At 51.2% G+C, this 20,455-nt stretch overlaps 1 protein-coding gene across 1 annotated transcript in view; it reads right to left on the bottom strand.

Moving 5' to 3' along the window:
• The window catches only part of LOC147708715 (uncharacterized), a 251,516-nt gene extending 231,522 nt beyond the window's left edge, over positions 1 to 19,994 (bottom strand). The window contains exons 1-5 of the mRNA XM_086925765.1: positions 19,871 to 19,994; positions 18,359 to 18,457; positions 17,778 to 17,908; positions 3,567 to 3,713; positions 1,818 to 1,904 (exon numbers count right to left, since the gene is read on the bottom strand). Coding sequence (XP_086781891.1) covers positions 1,818 to 1,904; positions 3,567 to 3,713; positions 17,778 to 17,908; positions 18,359 to 18,457; positions 19,871 to 19,994 — 588 coding nt within the window. The remainder of the gene's footprint in view (positions 1 to 1,817; positions 1,905 to 3,566; positions 3,714 to 17,777; positions 17,909 to 18,358; positions 18,458 to 19,870) is intronic.
• Between the last annotated feature and the right edge of the window lie 461 nt (positions 19,995 to 20,455).

The following is a 20,455-nucleotide window of genomic DNA, read 5'->3' as shown; positions in this document are numbered from 1 at the left end:
TGCTTGAATCCAGTGGCAAAGTGAGCAAGGGACTCACGTCTGAGCATACCCTGCCAACTTATGGCGAACAAAGCGGTACAAAAGGGGGTGGTGATGGACGGAGCATCTGAACCAATCAAACACTCACACCCAGTCCACAGATCTGGGTTTGATCCATCACCGTTCTTTAGCCCACTCTGCCACCCCAGTTCTGAGTGGGCTAAAGAACGGTGATGGATTAAACCCAGATCAGTTGACTGAGGGTGAGTGCTTGTATTGTCAATGCTCCGTCCATCATTTCCTTTGGTTTTTCTTTGTTTGCCATAAGTGTGGCAGGGTATGCTCAGACGTGAGTCCCTTGCTCACTTTGCCACTGGAGTCAAGCAAGCCGGGCTGAAGACGGCTGAAATGCCAGAAACCGGTCCTCGGTAGCTTGTTTCCGGTCCAGGGAAGGCATGGCTTGGCAGTTCGGGCTGGACTGTTCCCATGAGGCACAGGGTCAGTTCGATTTGCACGTGGCCATGTCTGAACTGGGGTGGCAGAGTGGGCTAAAGAACGGTGATGGATTAAACCCAGATCAGTTGACTGGGGCTGAGGGCTTTTATTGTCAACGCTCCGTCCATCGTTTCCTTTGGTTTTCCTTTGTTCGCCATAAGTTGGCAGGGTATGCTCAGAAGTGAGTCCCTTGCTCACTTTGCCACTGGATTGAAGCAAGCCGGGCTGATGACGGCTGAAATGCCAGAAACCGGTCCTCGGTAGCTTGTTTCCGGTCCAGGGAAGGCATGGCTTGGCAGTTCGGGCTGGACTGTTCCTAAGAGGCACAGGGTCAGACTGATTTGCACATGGCCATGTCTGATCTGGGGTGGCAGAGTGGGCTAAAGAACGGTGATGGATTAAACCCATATCAGTTGACTGGGGGTGAGTGCTTGTATTGTCAACGCTCCGTCCATCATTTCCTTTGATTTCCTTTGTTCGCCATAAGTTGGCATGGTATGCTCAGACTTGAGTCCCTTGCTCACTTTGCCACTGGATTCAAGCAAGCCGGGCTGAAGACAGCTGAAATGCCAGAAACCGGTCCTCGGTAGCTTGTTTCCGGCCCAGGGAAGGCATGGCATGGCAGTTCGGGCTGGACTGTTCCCATGAGGCACAGGGTCAGATTAATTTGCACATGGCCATGTCTGAACTGGGAAGGCATAGTGGGCTAAAGAACGGTGATGGATTTAACCCAGATCAGTTGACTGGGGGTGAGTGCTTGTATTGTCAACGCTCCGTCCATCATTTCCTTTGGTCTTTCTTTGTTCGCCATAAGTTGGCAGGGTATGCTCAGATGTGAGTCCCTTGCTCACTTTGCCACTGGATTCAAGCAAGCCGGGCTGAAGACGGCTGAAATGCCAGAAACCGGTCCTCGGTAGCTTGTTTCCGGTCCAGGGAAGGCATGGCTTGGCAGTTCGGGCTGGACTGTTCCCATGAGGCACAGGGTCAGACTGATTTGTACATGGCCATGTCTGAACTGGGGTGGCAGAGTAGGCTAAAGAACGGTGATGGATTAAACCCAGATCCGTTGACTGGGGGTGAGTGCTTGTATTGTCAACGCTCCGTCCATCATTTCCTTTGGTTTTTAAAGAGAATGGGTGGCATTTTCAGCCTTCTGTGATAAAGATAACAGGGGACTTTATTTTAGTGCTCTCTCATGAGAGGTGTCAGTGAATGGGCAGGAGTGGAATCCACATCTCTACTATCTAATCAGGATTTGTGTCCATCACACGAGCTGATCATCTTTATTGTTCAGAAGATACAGTGATTTCATGATAGAAGAGTCTACTCAAAAAATCTCCTACCATATTGTGCAGTGCTGCAAACCCTTCCGGTAAAGAAGCCTCCTTGCAAGCTTTTGTGACACCAGCTCTAAGGAAATGTTCGAGAGGCTGAATGGAAAAGAACATGAAATTAGTAAGGGAGAAGCCTTTAGAAAGAGATCACTCATCCATATGGCTTTCAATTTCATTTATCACATTCATTTCCAACTATTTTAAATGATTACTGCACATAAACAACAGATCTTGACCAACTAAGCAACGAAATCACAGCCATCTGACACCTCTTGGGACATGGCCCTTCCTAGTGATGAATAATCATCACTTTAAAATGTGAGGAAAGGATCAAGCTCCATCTTCAGCTAAAGAACTTCAAGGCAGTCAAGGGGATTGAAGTAATCAAGATCCTTGTAACGGACAGGCGATCCACACTCTCAAGGGGGTCAGTGGTTGACTGGGGAGAGGTGATCAGTATCACCACAAAGGAAGACGTGATCAGAAGCTTTACAGGGTGAGAATCCTCAAGAGGTAGGAGAGTATTATCTTCTGTTGCAAGTGAAGTTCAGGATCCCAAGAGATTTGATGCAAATACCCAAAAGGGAGAGGAGAGGTGATCAGAATTCTCAGAGAGGAGAGTTGATAAGAATCTTAAGATAGAAGTTGTTGATGAGGCTGCTCTTGGGAGGAGGGTGACATTGGAATGTACAAAGTGTATATGGTAAGTTCCCAAGCTTTTAGATGTTTTCTATAGGACATTTATGAGGCACATGTGAACTATTAAGAAAACATACAAGGACAGTTTAAAAAAAATGTGAAAACCTTTTCCAAAGTATATAAACCAACTCATGAAAAATAAGGTAGGTGTTCGTCGAACGATGGAGGTTAAAGGGAAGAAGTGATCTGGATCCCTAGAAGGGGCCCATGATTAGAACTCTTAAGGGTGATGTCAAGTACAATCGTAACAATAAAACCAGCTGGTTATTGTTACTTTCTCAATATGGGGATTATAGAAAAAATAAAAATAATTTATACATTAAGAAAGTTGTGAACAAGTTTGTTTTTAACTCCTAGTGAGGCAGGAAGGCTAATAAAGTGAAGGAAGAAAAAATGACATGGTCTTGATTCAAAGTTTTACTTTTTTGACACAATGGATCTCCAAAAGCATTACTTTCTTCTATGTAGTGGTGCACTGACCACACAAAAAGGCAGTTTCTCCCAAGAAAACTGAAAATGAAAGGGTTTTAAAAAATAATGCACCAGTGTAAATAATTTCTGTAATTCCTTAGATTCCATCTGCATTACTGTGACCCTCATTATGAGTGACCTATCATAATTTGCTATTTCGCTGTGAGTCTAGGAAGGGCAAATAACAAGGACTCAAATTTTGGGAGCAATAACATATGGGTGTCACATTTCATTTACTGTACTTGTTTTTCCCCGGGCTTTTGAGGAAACACAGCAGAGCTGCCATATTCCTCCAAACCTCATGATTCCAATGAGACCTGTACCATCAGAATTATTGTGCCACTTGTAATGAAGGCCCAACTATAATATCCCTGGTGAAAAAAAGAGAAGACCCAGATAATGACCAATCAGATCTGGGCTCTAGGTCAGATGTTTTGAAAGCTACAGAAAAATCCAGATCTGAAAGACAAGCAGAGAATACCCCCAAACACAACATTTTCTCGCTAGACAACCACTTATGATTCTCTTCGATAATTCATTCAAACATACAGTAGATATTTCTGAGGGGTATATTTGCCCCAGACATACCTTTATCAGGCCAAAGGTGTTCTCTTTCGGCAGGCTTGCCTGGAGGTATAATACCTCTCGGAACACTCTTGGTAGTTCCAAAGCCAGCTGGTCTGAAGGAAGCAGAGTGGCCATTGAGCCAAGTGTAAGTAGCACCTGTTCACGTATCTACAGGAAGTAACACAAGAGAGAGTACATACCTCTGACCTCTGTATGTCTGAAGCAAGGGGACACTGATTGTTTTTGTATGGCAAAATACAAATACTTGTGGTGGAGATGCGTGTTTATGCATTGTCATAAAAAAAAAGTCATGGCATGGGTTAACTTGTACTCATATGCCTGCATTCAGGAAGTTCTTACCATAGTCAGAAGGTAACATTTATTTCCTAATTGAACACGTCACAGTTTCTTGTTTTATTTATCCCATGTTACAATCACTTTGCAGAGGAAGCCAGGTTGCCCCATACTTACAAGACCCACGCAATTTGATTTGCTTATATTTCCGGATTTAGGCCCACATCCATCAAAGGAAATCCCGATTGCAAACGGGCAGATTCTCAGGATCTGACCCTTTGCGCCCGTTATTTTTGCATTTGGGATGCACTTAAGGAATCGCAAATTGCGATGCCTTGAATGCAATGCAAGATGCTTTTTAACGGGGATTTGGGGGGGGGGGGAGGGCGACCAGCGGGAGGTCTGCCCCCTTTGGGGTTTTTGGGCCGGGTGGCAGCCAGAGCCCATTGGTCTGGTTGGGCTCCATTGGGCTGGTGTTGGGCTTGTTGGGCTTGGAGTTGGGCTAGGTTTGGGCTTGGCAGTCAGAGCCCATTGGGCTAGTTGGATTCCATTGGGCTGGCGTTGGGCTTGTTGGGCTTGGGTTGGGCTAGTATTGGGCTTGGGGGTTTTATAACCGGCCATCTTGTGTCATTAGCCACCATTTTGGTGTTTGTGACACAACAGCAGCCCTTGACCCTTCCAGGTAGATCGCCCCTCCTCCGCACAGCACTGCCTGTGGCTCCCTGCCCAGCTGCCGCTGCTGAAGAAGTTCAAGGCCCTCCTCCACCTGTAGGGTAGCACCTGCGCCTCATCCCTGGTGGCCAATGGTAGGCCGTAGGTTTGCTCATCCTCCATTGTATTGCCTGTATCTTCTTTCATTGCTCCTGTTGTAGTGACTGCATTTTCATTGTTGTGTCTGTGACTGCTGTTGTCTGTCTCCCCTGCTGCCTGTACATGGTCTTTGCCCGCTCTCTCCCTCTGTTCCCCTCGCTGCCCCCGTGTCTCTCTGCCCGGTTTTTCCTTCTGCTCTCCTCACGGCCCCCGTGTCTCTCTCCCCGTGTTTGCCCTCTGTTGTTTAGCTGCCCCTGCATTTCTGTGACCTTTCTGCCTTCTGTGCCACTCTTTCCCCCCGTTTTTTGTGACCTTTCTGCCCTTTCTTGTGACCTTTTGCCTTCTGTGCCACTCGTTTACCCCGTTTTTCTGTGACCTTTTTACCCTTGTTGTAACCTTTGTGCCTCTGTGCCACTCGTTTCCCCCTGTTTTTTGTGAATTTTCTGCCCTTTCTTGTGACCTTTGTGCCCTCTGTGCCCCCCCGTTTTTTGTAACCTTTCTGCCCATTCTTGTGACCTTTGTGCCTCTGTGTCACTCGTTTCCCCCGATTTTTCAGACCTTTTTGCCCTTTCTTGTGACCTTTGTGCCTCTGTGCCACTCTTTTCCCCCATATTTTGTGACCTTTCTACCCTTTCGTTGTGACCTTTGTGCCTCTGTGCTACTCGTTCCCCTGTATATTTGTGACCTTTTGCCCTTTTTGTGACCTTTCTGCCTTCTGTGCCACTCGTTTCCCCTCAATTGTTGTGCCCTTTTGCCTTCTGTTTCCTTTGTCACTCCTCCCCGCTGCATCCCCTGCGGCCCCTCCCCCCGAGCTGCCCATTCGCTGCCCCCACCTCCCGCCTCCCAGCTGCTCCTCCCTCCCACCTCCCCATATAGGCCGGTCGCTGCGCGGTGAGGAGAGCGACCCTTGACCTTTCCAGGCAGGTCGCTCCCCCTCCGCACAGCACCGCCTGTGCCTCCCTGCCCAGCTGCCGCTGCTGAGGAAGTTCGATGCCCTCCTCCACCCGCAGGCTACCACCTGCGCCTCATCCCGGGTGTCCAGTGGTAGGCCGTAGGTTTGCTCATCCTCCATTGTATTGCCTGTATTTTCTTTCATTGCTCCCGTTGTAGTGACTGCACTTTCATTGTTGTCTGTGACTGCTGTTGTCTGTCTCCCCCGCTGCCTGTATGTGGTCTGTGCCCGTTCTCTCCCTCTGTTCCCCTCGCTGCCCCTGTGTCTCTCTCCCCGGATTCCCTTCTGCTCCCCTCACTGCCCCGTGTCTCTCTGCCCGGTTTTTCCTTCTGTTCCCATCGCGGCCCCCGTGTCCCTCTGCCAGTTTTTGCCTTCTGTTGCTTAGCTGCCCCTGCATTTCTGTGACCTTTCTGCCTTCTGTGCCACTCGTTTCCCCCATTTTTTGTGACCTTTCTGCCCTTTCTTGTGACCTTTTGCCTTCTGTGCCACTCGTTTCCCCTCTTTTTTCTTCAACCTTTTTGCCCTTCTTGTGACCTTTTGCCTTCTGTGCCACTCGTTTCCCCCTGTATTCTTGTGACCTTTTTACCCTTTTTGTGACCTTTCTGCCCTCTGTTCCACTCGGTTCCCCCTCAATTGTTGTGCCCTTTTGACTTCTGTTTCCTTCGTCGGCCCTCACCTCCCCCGCTGCTGCGAACCCTGCGGCTCCGCCCCCTGACTGCCCATTCGCTGCCCCCGCCTCCCAGCTGCTCCACTTCCACCTCTCCATACATGCCACTGGTGCGTAGCAAGCCCATCTGCGCATGTCCGCGCCTAGACTGCGCCCATCGCCAGAACCCCTGGCCCCCGCACCCGCCATTATGACGGCCGCCACTACGACGCCAGCACTCTGCACGCTCTCAACCCTTGACGGACCCACAACTGCTTCAAGGCCGCCCCGAAACGCACACACGGTCCCTTCACCTGCCGGAACTGCAGCTACACCAGCCACAGAGCCGACGAACCACCCGGCATGAAAGACCTCAACCACCTCGGATGCATACTACTGAACACCCACTCCACACGCAAACACGCCGTCGAGCTCTGGGACCTGCTCAACACAACCTCCCCGGACGTCGCCTTCCTGACAGAGACCTTGTTGAACAACTCCTCCACACCCGACATCGCCATAGCCATCCCAGACGGCTACAAGATCACCCGCAGAGACCGCACCAACGGAGTCGGAGGAGGAATCGCCACTGTCCACAAGAACAGCATCAGGGTCTCGACTAGCACCAATGACGCGCTCAGCACCACCGAACACATGCATTTCCTGATCCACACAGACCCCAATTCCATGATCAGAGGCACCCTCGTCTACCGACCCACCGGACCCCGCCCCCAGTTCAGCGACTCCATTGTCGACTTCATCAGCACGCACGCCCTGACCTCCACCGACTACATCCTCCTCGGAGACCTGAACTTTCACCTTGAGAACAACAACAACAACAACCCCACAACCCTGATGGATAACCTCGCCAAACTCGGACTGAGACAACTCACCACAACACCCACCCACTCCGCCGGCCACACGCTCGACCCCGTCTTCTCCTCAAGCCCGCATGTCTCCATCAGCCACACCACTGAACTCCTCTGGACCGACCCCCGCTGCATCCACTTCACCTTCCAGAAACCAACCACACACCACCGCACCCAACAGATCCCCCGCCGCTGCTGGAGCAAAATCAGTAAATCACCGAAGGCCAACTACATGCAAACCTCACTCTCAGCCCCCCACCGAACCCTCCAACACCGACGTCGCTGCCCACAACCTCAGACGCTGGATAGAGGACTGCACCAACACCCTCGCCCCGCTGAAGAAACCCCCCCACTGAGACACCAGCAAGAGGGCCAGCTGGTTCACCGCAGAACTCCTAGATTCCAAGCAAGCCTTCAAGAAACTAGAGAAGAAATGGCACAGTGAACAAACTCCGGACAGCCACGCAGCACACAAGGACGCCATCCGCAACCACCACCACCTCATCAGGGCTGCCAAAAAGACCTCCTTCAAAGACCGCCTCTACAACAACGCACACAACAGCAAGGAGCTCTTCAACATCGTGAAGGAACTCTCCAACTCCAGCTCCAACACCAACGACATCCTGCCATCGCAAGCCCTGTGTGACTCCTTTCCCACCTTCTTCCACCGCAAGATAGCAGACATCCACGACAGCTTCAACACCCAGACATACCCAACTGACAGCAACACAACAGACCCTCTGCACACCAACAACCACATCCCCTTGCTAGCCTGGACCAGCGTGAGCGTTAATGACACCATCAAGACCATGGGCACAATCCACTCCGGCTCTCCGTCAGACCCATTCCCGCACCACGTCTTCAACAAAGCAGGCAGCTCCATCGCACCCCACCTACACAACGTCATCAATCTCTCCCTTGAGACCGCGACCTTCCCAGAGGCTGGAAACACGCCGAGATCAACACCCTACTTAAAAAACCCAAGGCAGACCCAAGAGACCTCAAGACCCATCTCTCTGCTACCCTTCCCGGCCAAGGTCATTGAGAAAATCGTTAACAGACAGCTAACCCGATACCTCGAAGAGAACAGACTCCTGGACCATTCCTAGTCAGGGTTCCGCATCAACCACAGCACTGAGACCACCCTCATCGCCGCCACCGAGACATCAGGACCCTGCTAGACAACGGGGATACTGCAGCACTCATCCTCCTAGACCTCTCCGCCGACTTCTACACCGTCTGCCACTGCACACTACGCAAACGGCTCCACGCCGCATGGATCCGAGACAAGGCTCTGGAATGGACTACCTCCTTCCTGTCCAGCAGAACCCAGAGCATCTGCCTACCCCCGTTCCGTTCCAAAGCCTCGGAGATCATCTGCGGTGTACCCCAAGGATCCTCCCTCAGCCCCACACTGTTCAACATTTACATGGCCCCCCTTGCAGACGTCGCCTGACAGCCTGACGTCAACATAATCTCCTACGCCGACGACACTCAACTGATCCTCTCCCTCACCAAGGACCTCATCACCGCCAAAGCCAACCTCCATGAAGGAATGAAGGCCGTCGCCGACTGGATGAAGATCAGCCGTCTGAAGCTGAACTCGGACAAGACGGAGGTCCTCATCCTCAGCTCCAACCCGTCAGCCTGGGACGACTCCTGGTGGCCAACGGCACTGGGGGCATCCCGACCCCCACCGACCACGCACGCAACCTGGGAATCATCCTCGACTCAACGCTTTCAATGACCAAGCAAGTCAACGCCGTCTCCTCCTCCAGCTGCAACAGCCTCCGCATGCTCTGCAAGATCTACAGATGGATCCCGACAGATACAAGAAAGACAGTCACCCAGGCCCTTGTCAGCAGCAGACTCAACTACGGAAACGCCCTCTACGCGGGAGCCCCGACCAAGCTCATCAATCGATTACAACGCATCCAAAACGCCTCAGCACGACTGATCCTTGATGTACCATGGCACGGCCACATCACCCCCCACCTGAGAAACCTGCACTGGCTCCCCGTCAACAAGAGGATATCCTTCAAGCTCCTCATCCACGCACATAAGGCCCTCCACAACACCAGCCCAGCCTACCTCAACAGACGGCTCTCCTTCTACTCCCCAACCGCCAGCTACGCTCCGCCGACCTCTCACTCGCCACCGTCCCGCGCATCCGGAGAACAGCCACTGCCGGGAGATCCTTCTCCCACCTCGCCGCCAAGACATAGAACACCCTCCCACTGAGCCTTCGACAGACCCAAGACCTGCTGACCTTCAGGAGGACACTGAAGACCTGGCTGTTCGATCAGTAGCGGCCCCCACCTCCTCCCCCAGCACCTTGAGACCCTCGCAGGTATGTAGTGCGCTTAACAAATGACTGATTGAACAGCCGGTCACGGAGGACACTGGGCAGTTTAGCTTTGTTGACTTTCGCTTTGTTTATCTTTGTGGTGGGTGTGGTGGCATTCTGATGTGCGTTTCTCGGTGATAGTGGCAGCGGGAGCCTTTGGTCACCAGCTGTGAGGGACGGTGCATGGTGTCAGCAAGGAGATCTGAGGAGCGCCTCTGCACAGGGCCCATTGACGGAGACGGATAGCGCGCTTGGAGGATCCGAGTGTCCTAGAGGCCATCCGCCTCTTCGAGGATACGGACCACTCTGACATGCTGCGGCCCGACGTGAAGGTGAGACCCTCTAGGAGCGCAGCGAGTGGCAATCGCCTGTCAAACGCCCGCGGGGTGGGAAGCGGGGCACTGTTGCGAGGCCTACCTTGGTGTTTAGGTAGGGAGCAGCACGGCCCAGGGAGGGGCGGGGGATGCAGGGTGAAGCGGGCGAGGGGGGGTGGCGCCCACAAGCGGAAACGTGGCAATAAGAGAGGTGCGGTGGTCCCAGAACAGGGGTGGAGCGTGGGGGGACGCGCCTGCCCCGGAGAACAGCGGGGGGGTCTTCCCCCTTGCTTATTGACAGCACGGTGGAGGGGGAAGGGGCAGGGGAGGGGGCATGGGGGGACATGGGGCATTAGAGGGTCCGAGAGAGGATGCCAGGGGCATGGGGGTACAGGCCAGGTCGCGGAGTTTTGGTGTGGGGGAGGGGTCAAGTGGGAGAGAGGCGGGGGATCCCCAAGAATATCAGGTTGAGGGAGACGCCGGGTGACGGGTGATGGGAGAGGCAGGGGGGAGGCAAGGATTTTCCACATTGGGGTCCATGCCGGCTTTGGACGTGGGGGAGCGGCGGGGGAGCGGCAGGGGAGGGCGTCTGAGGACTGGCACAATCGGTGGCCGGCCGCTGGAGCCTGGGGGAAGCCGGTGGGATTGTCGGGTGTCGTGGGGGGTGCATGGGTGCCGGGGGGGGCCAGGGGGGAGGCATGGTCCGCCGGGAGCTGGAGTCCTTGGTATGGAGTGACGGGGAGAAAAGTGCAGGCGGTTGGGGGTGGGGGCGCTCAGGGGAGTGAGCCTGGGGCTTGGCGGTCTACCCAGTCGCGGTGCAGGGCCATTCGTCTGGTGCGGTGGGGGTTGGGGGGGATTGGGGGCCCCTGGGGGGACGCTGGTGGGTTTGACAGCTTAGGGGACAGGTTTAACCCCGGCATGTTGGACTCCACCTCTTTCTTTCAGCAGGACTGTATGGTGAGGTGCTCGGGAGGATGGGCCGGCTCTGCCTCATGCGGGCGGTTGTGCTCCCCTGAGGGACCTGACGGTAGCGTCCTATAGGAGGCGGGCAGTAAGTCCCCGCCAACCCCACCCCGACGGGTCAATGCAGCCACCGGGGCACGGGGGCGGGGGTCCGTCAGTTCAGATCAGGACCAGGAGGAGTGGAGCACAGGGCAGAGGGGAGAGAGTTTGGATTTGGGTTACCTGCTCAGCTCATGTAGAGAGCTGGCAGGGCTGAGCAGGCTGGACCCCTCAGAGGGCAGCCTATGGCAAGAACGCATGGGGCTAACAGGGCTGGAGTCCGAGGTGGATGGCCTGTCCCAGTTGGATTACATGTAGGGAGCGGGTAGGGCTGAGCAGGCTGGAGCCCGCGGAGGGCGGCCTATGGCAAGAACGCATGGGGCTAATAGGGCTGGAGTCCGAGGTGGACGGCCCATCACAGTTGGATTATGATGAGGAGAGTGTGGTGGAAGGAGAAATATTGTAGCAGAGACGGGGAAGGTTTAGGATGGGGGGATTGGAGTAATGCTGTTCCTAGTTGCTTGCAGGGTACGCGAAAGAGACCCGAGTGACAGCCCCCCTGCTCAACTGGTTAGGTGGCGGGATCCAGTGTGGACGCAACCTTGACGCCAGGTAAGTCACGCAGGACAAGGTCTCGGTCGGCACGGATGCGGGGGGAGGAAGAGGGGTGCGTTTGAAAAAAGGAACTTACGTGCGGGACACAGGGGTGGGGCCGTACGAGACGGGTCTAGGTGCGATGGGGCCACAGGCGGATGGGGGCATACCCAAGGAGGGCAAGTAGGGTAAGGAAGGTAAGCAGAGTCATGAGGTCCCGGTGCACAAGCAAGCTGCCGTATATGGGCATTTCGAATCCCTTGGGGGCAAACCTGTCGTTGGCCACCAAAGAGAAGATATGGAAAGGGGAGTACGTGGATATCTTAAAGCTCCTGTATCATGAGCTGACGGCAAAGGAGGGGTCTAAGGAGGAGGAGCTGGAGTTGGCTAAGCGCCCAAGGGTGTCCCTGAACATTGAAAATTGGCCGGCTGGTTTCTTGATTTTTGCCAGTGTGTACTGCGAAAAGTACCCGGACCGGTCTGTTGTGCTGTTTAAATACATGGACATGATCCTTCGGGCGCAGGTCATGTACGGGCATTAAGCATGGTCGCACTATGACGAAGAGTTTAGAGCGCGCTTGGCCTGGGACCCGGAGGCAAAACGGGGGGAAATCGATTCAGATCCACACCAGCAGACATTGGGATGGGGTAACGTTTGGCAAAATGATATTCACCGGCAGCAGTTTACAGCTCGCGCCTCGCCCCTTTCAGGTGGGGTGGGGCAGGGAGGGAATACGGTCAGTGCCACAGTGGGAGTGTGTTAGGACTACAACAAGGGCGCTTGTGCAAGATAATATTGCAGGTTCCGGCGCGAATGCTCCAAATGCGCAGGGCGGTACCCAGTGGTGCAATGCTGGGGGACAGGAGGCGGCAATCAGGGTCAGCAGTCCGCGCCGTCAGGGCAACAGTCGGGGGCAGGGGAGGTAGGGGAGGACAGGGGTCTCTGGGGAAAGGCTCATACGCCAGTTAAACAGGACCGGCAGGAAACCTTCTTGGCGTCTTATCCACGGACCGAAGACACAGGACTGCTCCGGCAGGGGTTTCGGGAGGGTTTCCGGCTGGGGTACGAGGGTCCGAGAGCTGCCAGATGGGCCGAAAAGCTAAAATCTGTCAGCACACACAGCGGTGGTACTGGATAAACTGGGAAAGGAAGTCTGGGAAGGGCGGATGGCGGGCCTTTTCAAGTGACCCTTATTCGGGACCTGATTATCTCCCCTATCGGAGTGGTACCGAAGAAGGAGCCTGGACAGTATCGGCTGATTCAGCATCTGTCATGACCGGAGGGGGCGTCGGTCAATGATTACATAGCGGCCGATTTGTCGTCGGTTTCTTACTCCTCCATGGACGTGGCAAGGCGGCTGGTTGTGACGGTAGGGACAGGCGCCCTCATGGCAAAATGCGACATCAAGTCAGCTTTTCGGCTGCTACGGGTACACCCGGAGGATTTTCAACTATTGAAGATTCAGTCCGAGGGGTTCATCTTCGTGGACAAAGCTTTGCCCATGGGGTGTTTCATCTCTTGCGCTTTGTTTGAACGGTTCAGCTCCTTTTGCAGTGGCTTTTTTCGTGGCACACAGGCAAAGAGACGGTGACGCACTACCTGGATGACTTTTTCCTGATGGGACTGCCTCGTTCGGTGGACTGCCAGCAGCAGCTGGACAGTTTTACAGAGCTCATGGGCTACCTGGGTGTGCCCCTGGCACCAGAGAAGACACAAGGTCCAAGCACGGGGCTGTCATTTCTGGGTATTGAACTAAACTCTGTGGAGACCTGTTTGCTGGGAGATAAGAAGGTGCACATGCTGCTGTTGATTGACACCATGTTGGCTAAGTAGAAGGTAACGGTACGGGAAGTGCAGGTTCTCTTAGGGCACTTGAACTTTGCTTGCCGGGTGGTGCGAGCGGGGCAAACCTTTTGCAGACATCTGGGCGTGTCCCTGTCCGCTTTGACACTACAGCACCATCATCTGCGCATGTCGGCGGGTACGAAGGAAGACCTGCGCATGTGCAGTGCGTTATTGGAATGGTTTAATGGTATTCCCATGGCCCCCCCGGAGGAGTGGGAATGGGACGCGACCATCTCCTTGGACACGGCGGGGGTAGGTGGTTTTGGACTGTATTGGCAGGGGAAGTGGTGCGCTAAGGTTTGGCCCCCACAGTGGCAGAACGGGGGAAGGAGCATTGCATTTTTGGAACGGTTTCCCCTGGTGGTGGCGGTGACGGTGTGGGCAGGGGAGCTGGCACACAAAAAGGTGATTTTTAAGGTGGATAACATGTCGGTGGTACATGTCGTGAATAAGCAGTCGGCCAGGGACCCACAGGTGCTCAAGTTGTTTAGGGTATTTGTGCTGCAATGTTTGGAACATGACATTTTATTTCAAGCCCGGCATGTGCCGGGGGTGGACAATGACATTGCGGATGCTTTGTCTCGTTCACAGTGGTAGAGGTTCCATGGGCTAGCCACTGAGGCGGACGATTGCAAGATGCCGGTGCCGACAGGGATGTGATCAGTAGGAGAGAAAGAGTTGCTCAACTGGTAAGAGGGTCAGTGCCTGTTTCAGCGTAGAGGGCGTACGAGCAGGCTTGGTGGGACTTTTTGGACAGTGGGGCGACGCAGCTAGACAGTCGTGGGGTGAGGGGTGAGCAGGCGGTGAACTTCATTTTGGCAACGATGGACAAAGGAATGTCCGAGGTCACGATTGCGGCCAAGCAGTCGGCCATAGCATTCATGAGGAGAAAATTGTGGTGAGGCTATGCACCGTCGGCGGGTGAACTGGATGCACGTTTATTGGAAGGATGGGCGCGGGAACGAGGTGCCAATGCCTTACAGTGCCACCTGTTACGGCGGGGATTCTTGTCGGCTTGATAAGGCTCATGCCGGAGATTTGCCACAACAGAGAGGAAGCTATTCTGTTTTCCACGCTAATGTTGTGGATGTATTTCGGAGCTTTTCTGGTGTCAGAGCCCCTGGGAACAAGAGTGAAACAGGGGGTACGGTGGGGGGAGGTGGAGTTGCGGACCGTGGAGGTGGCGGTTTATTTGCGGCGCTCGAAAACTGATCAGCGGGGAGTGGGGAAGTGGGTTGTCATGGGACGCGTGGCGGATAGGGCGGTGTGCCCCGTAGAGTGGGGTGAGATGCTGGCGTCCAGGGCGAGTGATGAGGCGGGTGAGGTTTTTCGACGGGCCGAGGATAGCCGGGTGTCAGCGGCGCAACTACTTTGGGTTCTGCGGCACACCCTTCGCGCTATGGGTGAGATCACCAGACTGCTTGGGACGCACTCCTTTCGTATAGGCGCAACAACAGACGCAGCAAAGAAGGGGTGGGGGAGGGAGGATTTAATGCAGCTGGGGTGCTGGAAATCGGACTGTTATAAGACATACATCAGGATGCGGGGTTTCAGGGAGGAGTAGGCTTGATTTGTTGTCGCTTGTCTCACATATGTGTCTTTTCAGGGGCGGAGGCGGGACCGACCATAGCAGGATTTTCCATCCTCATCTTAGGACACTCTTTCATGAAACAAGCGGAGCGATATGAATGGGACAAGACCAGGAATTTGAATCTAGCATTGGATCCTAGGCTTTTCGTTGTTACTGACAAGGGAAGGGGGGCATGAGGTGGCATGAGTTAATTCCAGCGCTGAGTAAGGTAGTTAAGGGGGGAGTTTGCCCGGATGTTCTGGTTATTCATTTAGGGGAAAAGGCTTGGTGTTGCTGAAACAAATGAAGCAGGATTTGCTGGAGATTCAGCGGCAATGGTCTGTTTGTCATATGATATGGTCTGAGTTTATACCGAAGAGATGTTGGAGAGGGGCTGAACGGCCGGCGGCCATAGAAAGGGCGCGAAGGAAGATTTATAGGGTCATGAGAGTTTTTTGCGACAAAGAAAAGTTTGGAAGGAGGGAACATCCGGAGCTGTGCTATGCGGCAGTGTATTTCTTCAGGGAAGATGGTTTGCATCTGTCCCGCTATGGCATGGAATTGTATATAGTGCAGTTGAAGAAGGCTTTGGACCGAGCAATAGGGGTGTGCAGATACCCGAAGTGTCAGGAGTCCTAGTGGGGGGGTCGGAAAGCTGCCGGGGTCCACTTTCCGGGTCTCTTTTTTCCTGGTCAGTTGTGGTATAATGATGTATAGTTACAGTTATGAAAGAACATAAGAAGTTTACCTAGTTAGGTAGTTGTAGAAAGGTTAGGAAATTGCAAGTTGTGTTTATAATTCTTGCAGGGGGAACACGTTTAGGGGAGGGGCTGGAGGATAAAGTATGAAGACAATATTTAGTTAGGTTTAGGTTTGTACGGCACAGGCCAAGGGAACTTGTATGTAAGGTGCACCTGTTTCCAATAAAGCTGCATTTTTCACACCATCAAGCTAGTCTGTGGTCTGTGCTGCCCCCCTTTTTGGCCCAATAGGGCGTTGGGGGTGGTGGCCGGCCTGCGAGTGGTCTGTCCCCCCGGGGGGTTTTGGGCCGGGGGCAGCCAGAGCTAATTGGGCTGGTAGGGCTCCATTGGGCTGGCGTTGGGCTTGTTGAGCTCGGGTTGGGCTAGTTTTGGGCTTGGGCGTTTTATAACCGGCCATCTTGTGTCACTAGCCACCATTTTGGTGTTTGTGACACAACAGCCGGTCAGGGAGGACACTGGGCAGTTTAGCTTTGTCCTACCCTCCCTCCCTAAAGAACGAGCTTCCAGCTGTTTTTTGCGGGGTTTGTTGTTGGATAGCTCATTACTTTTTCAGCTAGGTAGTTTTCTTGGGAGCAGGTGCATCGGGGGAAGTTTGTATTGGGGTTGTCGCTGGAACAGGTGCTGGTGTGGTGCGCTATGTTTCTTTGGGGCATTTTTCCTAGGTCAGTTGTGGTATAATGATGTATAGTTACAGTTATGAAAGAACATAAGAAGTTTACCTAGTTAGGTAGTTGTAGAAAGGTTAATAAATTGCAAGTTGTGTTTATAATTGTTGCAGGGTGGAACATGTTTAGGGGAGGGGGTGGGGGGTAAAGTAGGAAGTGAGGTTTAGTTTTGTACGGCACAGGCCAAGGGAACTTGTATGTAAGGTGCACCTGTTTCCAATAAAACGGCCTTTTTCACACCAACAAGCTAGTCTGTGGTGTGTGCTGCCCCCCTTTTTGGCCCAAAATAGCGATTTTGCTATTTGGGTCCGCTAGTTACAGAGAAATTATACCAGACGGTAAATAGCGAAAACTTTGAAAAATGCACTAAAGTGCATTTTTCAAAGTTGTAGTTTGCACACACATACATGTCCTTGGGGCATGTGTGTGCGCAACATGTGTGCACAGATCAACTTCAGGGGTGCAACAGGGTGTCCTTTTGACACCCTTGAAATTGCATGCGCAATTTCCCATTCATTCCCATGGGTCTGTAGGCCCATAGGAATGAATGGGAAGCCATTCCTTAATTGCGACTCGCAATTTGCAAGTAGCAATTAAGGAATGTTTAGAAATCGCTATTTTTATAGCAATTCCTACATGCATAGGCTTTTGTGATTCCTTAATTGCAATTCCTTAATAATCGCAAATAAGGAATCGCAAAAGCCTACCTTGATGCATGTCCCAGTTAAAGTCTTACTTTCTGGTAATGGTTAAATAGTATTGTGACAACTTCTACACAAGAAAGACAGCATGGCATATGCCTATGAGTAAATTCAGAAGTGATGGGCAGAATGGATTAACCTAAACCATTTGTACTTTTGGTTCAATTCTAATCCATCACTCTTTTACTCAGTTTGCCACTACAGATAATGATCAACAGTTTGTAAATCAGCCTCGGTCCTTCTACAATAGGAACATTCCATTTGAAGCTAGTATGTTTGCACTGTATGTGAGTATATGCAAATTCAGACCAATGTATAGCTGACTGGGCCGCTCTGCATTTGGCCTATGGCACAATGGACTAGGGCATCCCCATTTTGATGCAGCCATCATGATTAGCACTTAGGCCGTCTCACTTAGAAAAAAAGTGATGAATGGAGTGCTAGATTTAATCTAAACCATTGGTAATTAATTGGGGTTGAATTCAAGTCCAAAGTCTTTTGTTGACTTTGCTACTAAAGACAGACAGTGACCAACCGCATGGTATCAGTCTGAGCCATCTTCCAGTAGTAGCAGCCAAGACCTGTTTAGTGTTTCTCAGTGAAGCACCATAGATGCTCACTCAGTGACAGCTGCATGCTATTTATTACCACTGTTCATGCAGAGAGAGGGGCATCATGATCCTCACAAGGCTCCATCGTTTGTGAATCATGGCCCCTTCCTCAAATGATCCATGGTGATAAAAGCGATATGACATTTGGCACTTTTGCACATTTCTGTAAAGTATGTGGTACTGGTGTCTCAGTAGATAATAGTAGCATGCTTTGTCTCTCTCAAGAATCCATTCTGACTTGAAAACTTACCTTGCACTTTTCCTTGGTGTTCATGCACGGTATGTCAAGATAGACCTTGCAGATAACATAGCCCTTCAAATATTGCGGAACAAGCTTTGCTTCTGTGCTCCGGGCAAATGCCCAAGTTAAGGATTCAAAGGCTGCAGAGAAAATACAAATCAGTTCTGTCCAAAAGCCCACTTATGCTCTCTCTATACACACCCTTAACCCTACCAACTTTCCCCTTCCCCAGAATACATGCTTGTGGTTCATAAAAATCAAGGGGAGGGTGGGCAGTTTTTTAATGACTTTTGACACATTCTAATACCTCAGCTGTTGCTCAAAATAATACAGAGCATATCAATTTTACATACAATGTACAGAATCTGTCCATTTTATGAAGAAAAGCGAAATAATTTCTCAGAGATGAATTCAACACCCAGAAGATTTTGGTAAAATTCTCAGACAATCTCTGCGGCTGTTGATTAAAATGATACATATAATTATATCAAATTATCCCTGGCTTTTTCTGAAAAATTGCAAGTATTCTTGTAGTGGGTACTCTCTCCATCCCGTTTCAGAGAAGCTTCCTAATACTAGTTTATACTTACCACGGCAGAAATACCAACAGTGAGTGAAAGTTCTTGCTTTCTTCATGATGGGTAGAAAGCGTTCAAGGATTAAACCCTCAGAATACTTCATTGTGGACACTGTGAGGTGACAACAAAAAACACAGCTCAGACTGGTTGCATAGTGGAGGCAAAAGCCTGTGGTGCCCGGGTGTACACAGGTGCCACAGTAGAGATGGGAGTCCTGTAGTGCCCTTCAAACTGAAACATACCACAAATAGACATTAGGACTGGGATGTACTTTGAACTGAATGGTTTGCGTTGCTCCCTGGGCGGAAGGAAGTCTCAAATTGCACTCTTTTACATTTCAATAAATTATTCACTCTTTTAAATTATTTTCCAAATCAATTTTATTATTTGCTGCTTTTTATTCCATTGTGTCATATTACTTTCTTCAGTAATACAAAGATGTGTTCTTTTTATACTTTAATGCCTTATCATGCCCAAAGGAGTGCAATTGGTGACCCCCTCCCGCCCAGGGAGCAACGGAAAACATTCATTGAATTCATCCTCATACTCAGGAGGATTTACCAATTTGCACCAACGACCATAACACCAACTGAAATAACATAAGTACATGGGAGTGCTATGGTCCTTCCCCATTTGGATCCAATATATGTACTTTGAACTGACATGGGTGGGACAATATAAAGGGAGAGCCTTGGGGTGTACATTGAAGTGAGATGGGCGGCCCAACAGAGAGACGGTGCAGCCTTTGGGCTTCCTTTGATCTGACACAGGCGGCACACAAAGATTTAGAAGAGTATTTGCTTAGGTCCTTTCTGGAGACTGGCTGTGTTTCCTTGTAGGAGATTCTGGGAAAAAGACAGCCAATTCCCTGAGAGTCAAAGTCTAAAAGGAGTATCTTTTTATTCTGTGATCTCACAGTAGTATCTGGCTACTAGTATTTCAAGTACAAGAGGCCATACTTGTTAGAAGGGTTGCTCATGAATTCCCTAGGCCCTGAACCTGGGAGCACAAATTTCCCCAAAACTAGAGTCAGAAAGTAAAACTGAAGTGGAAGGGGGAGGGGGTAACGAGTAACAATGATATCACAGAGAGAGTACCAAATATGCGGAGTAAAATTCTGCCAGAAATTGTATGGATCAGTAACTTAATCTAAAATGTTCAAGTGAGACAAGTAAAGAAAAGTACTAAGTGGAAAAGCTGAAGCTGAGAACCAGATTGGATTATACATTTCCGAGAAGCAGGCAGTAAGCAGGCTGACGGCCCAACAGTCTTTATCTGCTGTTAAACCCTATGGTTCTAAGCTTAACTGCCAGAACTACTGATGTTGAAATTTCACAGTGCTGTACTCTCCTAACCGGAGACCCATGTCTGTAGCTATCACTACCCCATTGTGCTTTGAATATTGTCTATCTTGGATTGTGTGATCATTGTACCAATAGTGTCCAACAGAACTTAATCCATTTCCCACTTCACTTAGCATGGTCTTCCCTGATGCAAGGATCTCTCAAATGCCAGGCAACTTACCGTGACCGTAAATGACTTGTTTGAGGCATAACGCAACATATGGATGTGGGATGGTCTCCATGTCAAAAAGATCCAGGATGTTCCTAAGTACCACGCTGGGAAGCCAGCGAGCAAGCTCCACCATCACTCTGCATCCAACTTTCTCCACGTCTGTGAACTCAGACAGCTGTTCAAGATTATGGGAGATCAGTTAGCAATGAAGACCGACTACTTTTAAAAAAAAAACAATCCTTAGTATCAAACCGGCAGACCATAATCTTTAATTCTGTAGAATGTAATATCTAAACTTGAGGCTGGGAACATAGCTGTTGTCAAATACTAAGAGGGAGAATTTCAAACCTTTTGCGCCACAAAAGAGGTGTTAACCAGCGTGAATACTTTTTTTTGCTATTTTCTTTCCAGCGCAAAACTTGATTTGTGCTGGAAACCACCCTATAAGTAGCGCAAATCAGCGCAAAGCTCCGCTTTGCGTTACTGTGCACTGAGGGGGCATTACATGAGTGGTACATGGGTGTTCCCATGCAACCACCCAAGCCTTCTGATGCAAAACCATATTTACAAAGATTTGTAAACATGGTTTTGCAC

This window comes from Lissotriton vulgaris, chromosome 6 (genome assembly GCF_964263255.1).
Source record: "Lissotriton vulgaris chromosome 6, aLisVul1.2, whole genome shotgun sequence".
In the NCBI taxonomy this organism is placed as follows: Eukaryota; Metazoa; Chordata; class Amphibia; order Caudata; family Salamandridae; genus Lissotriton; species Lissotriton vulgaris.
Note: the sequence above shows the minus strand (reverse complement) of the source record. Positions and strands in the feature narration are given on the sequence as shown.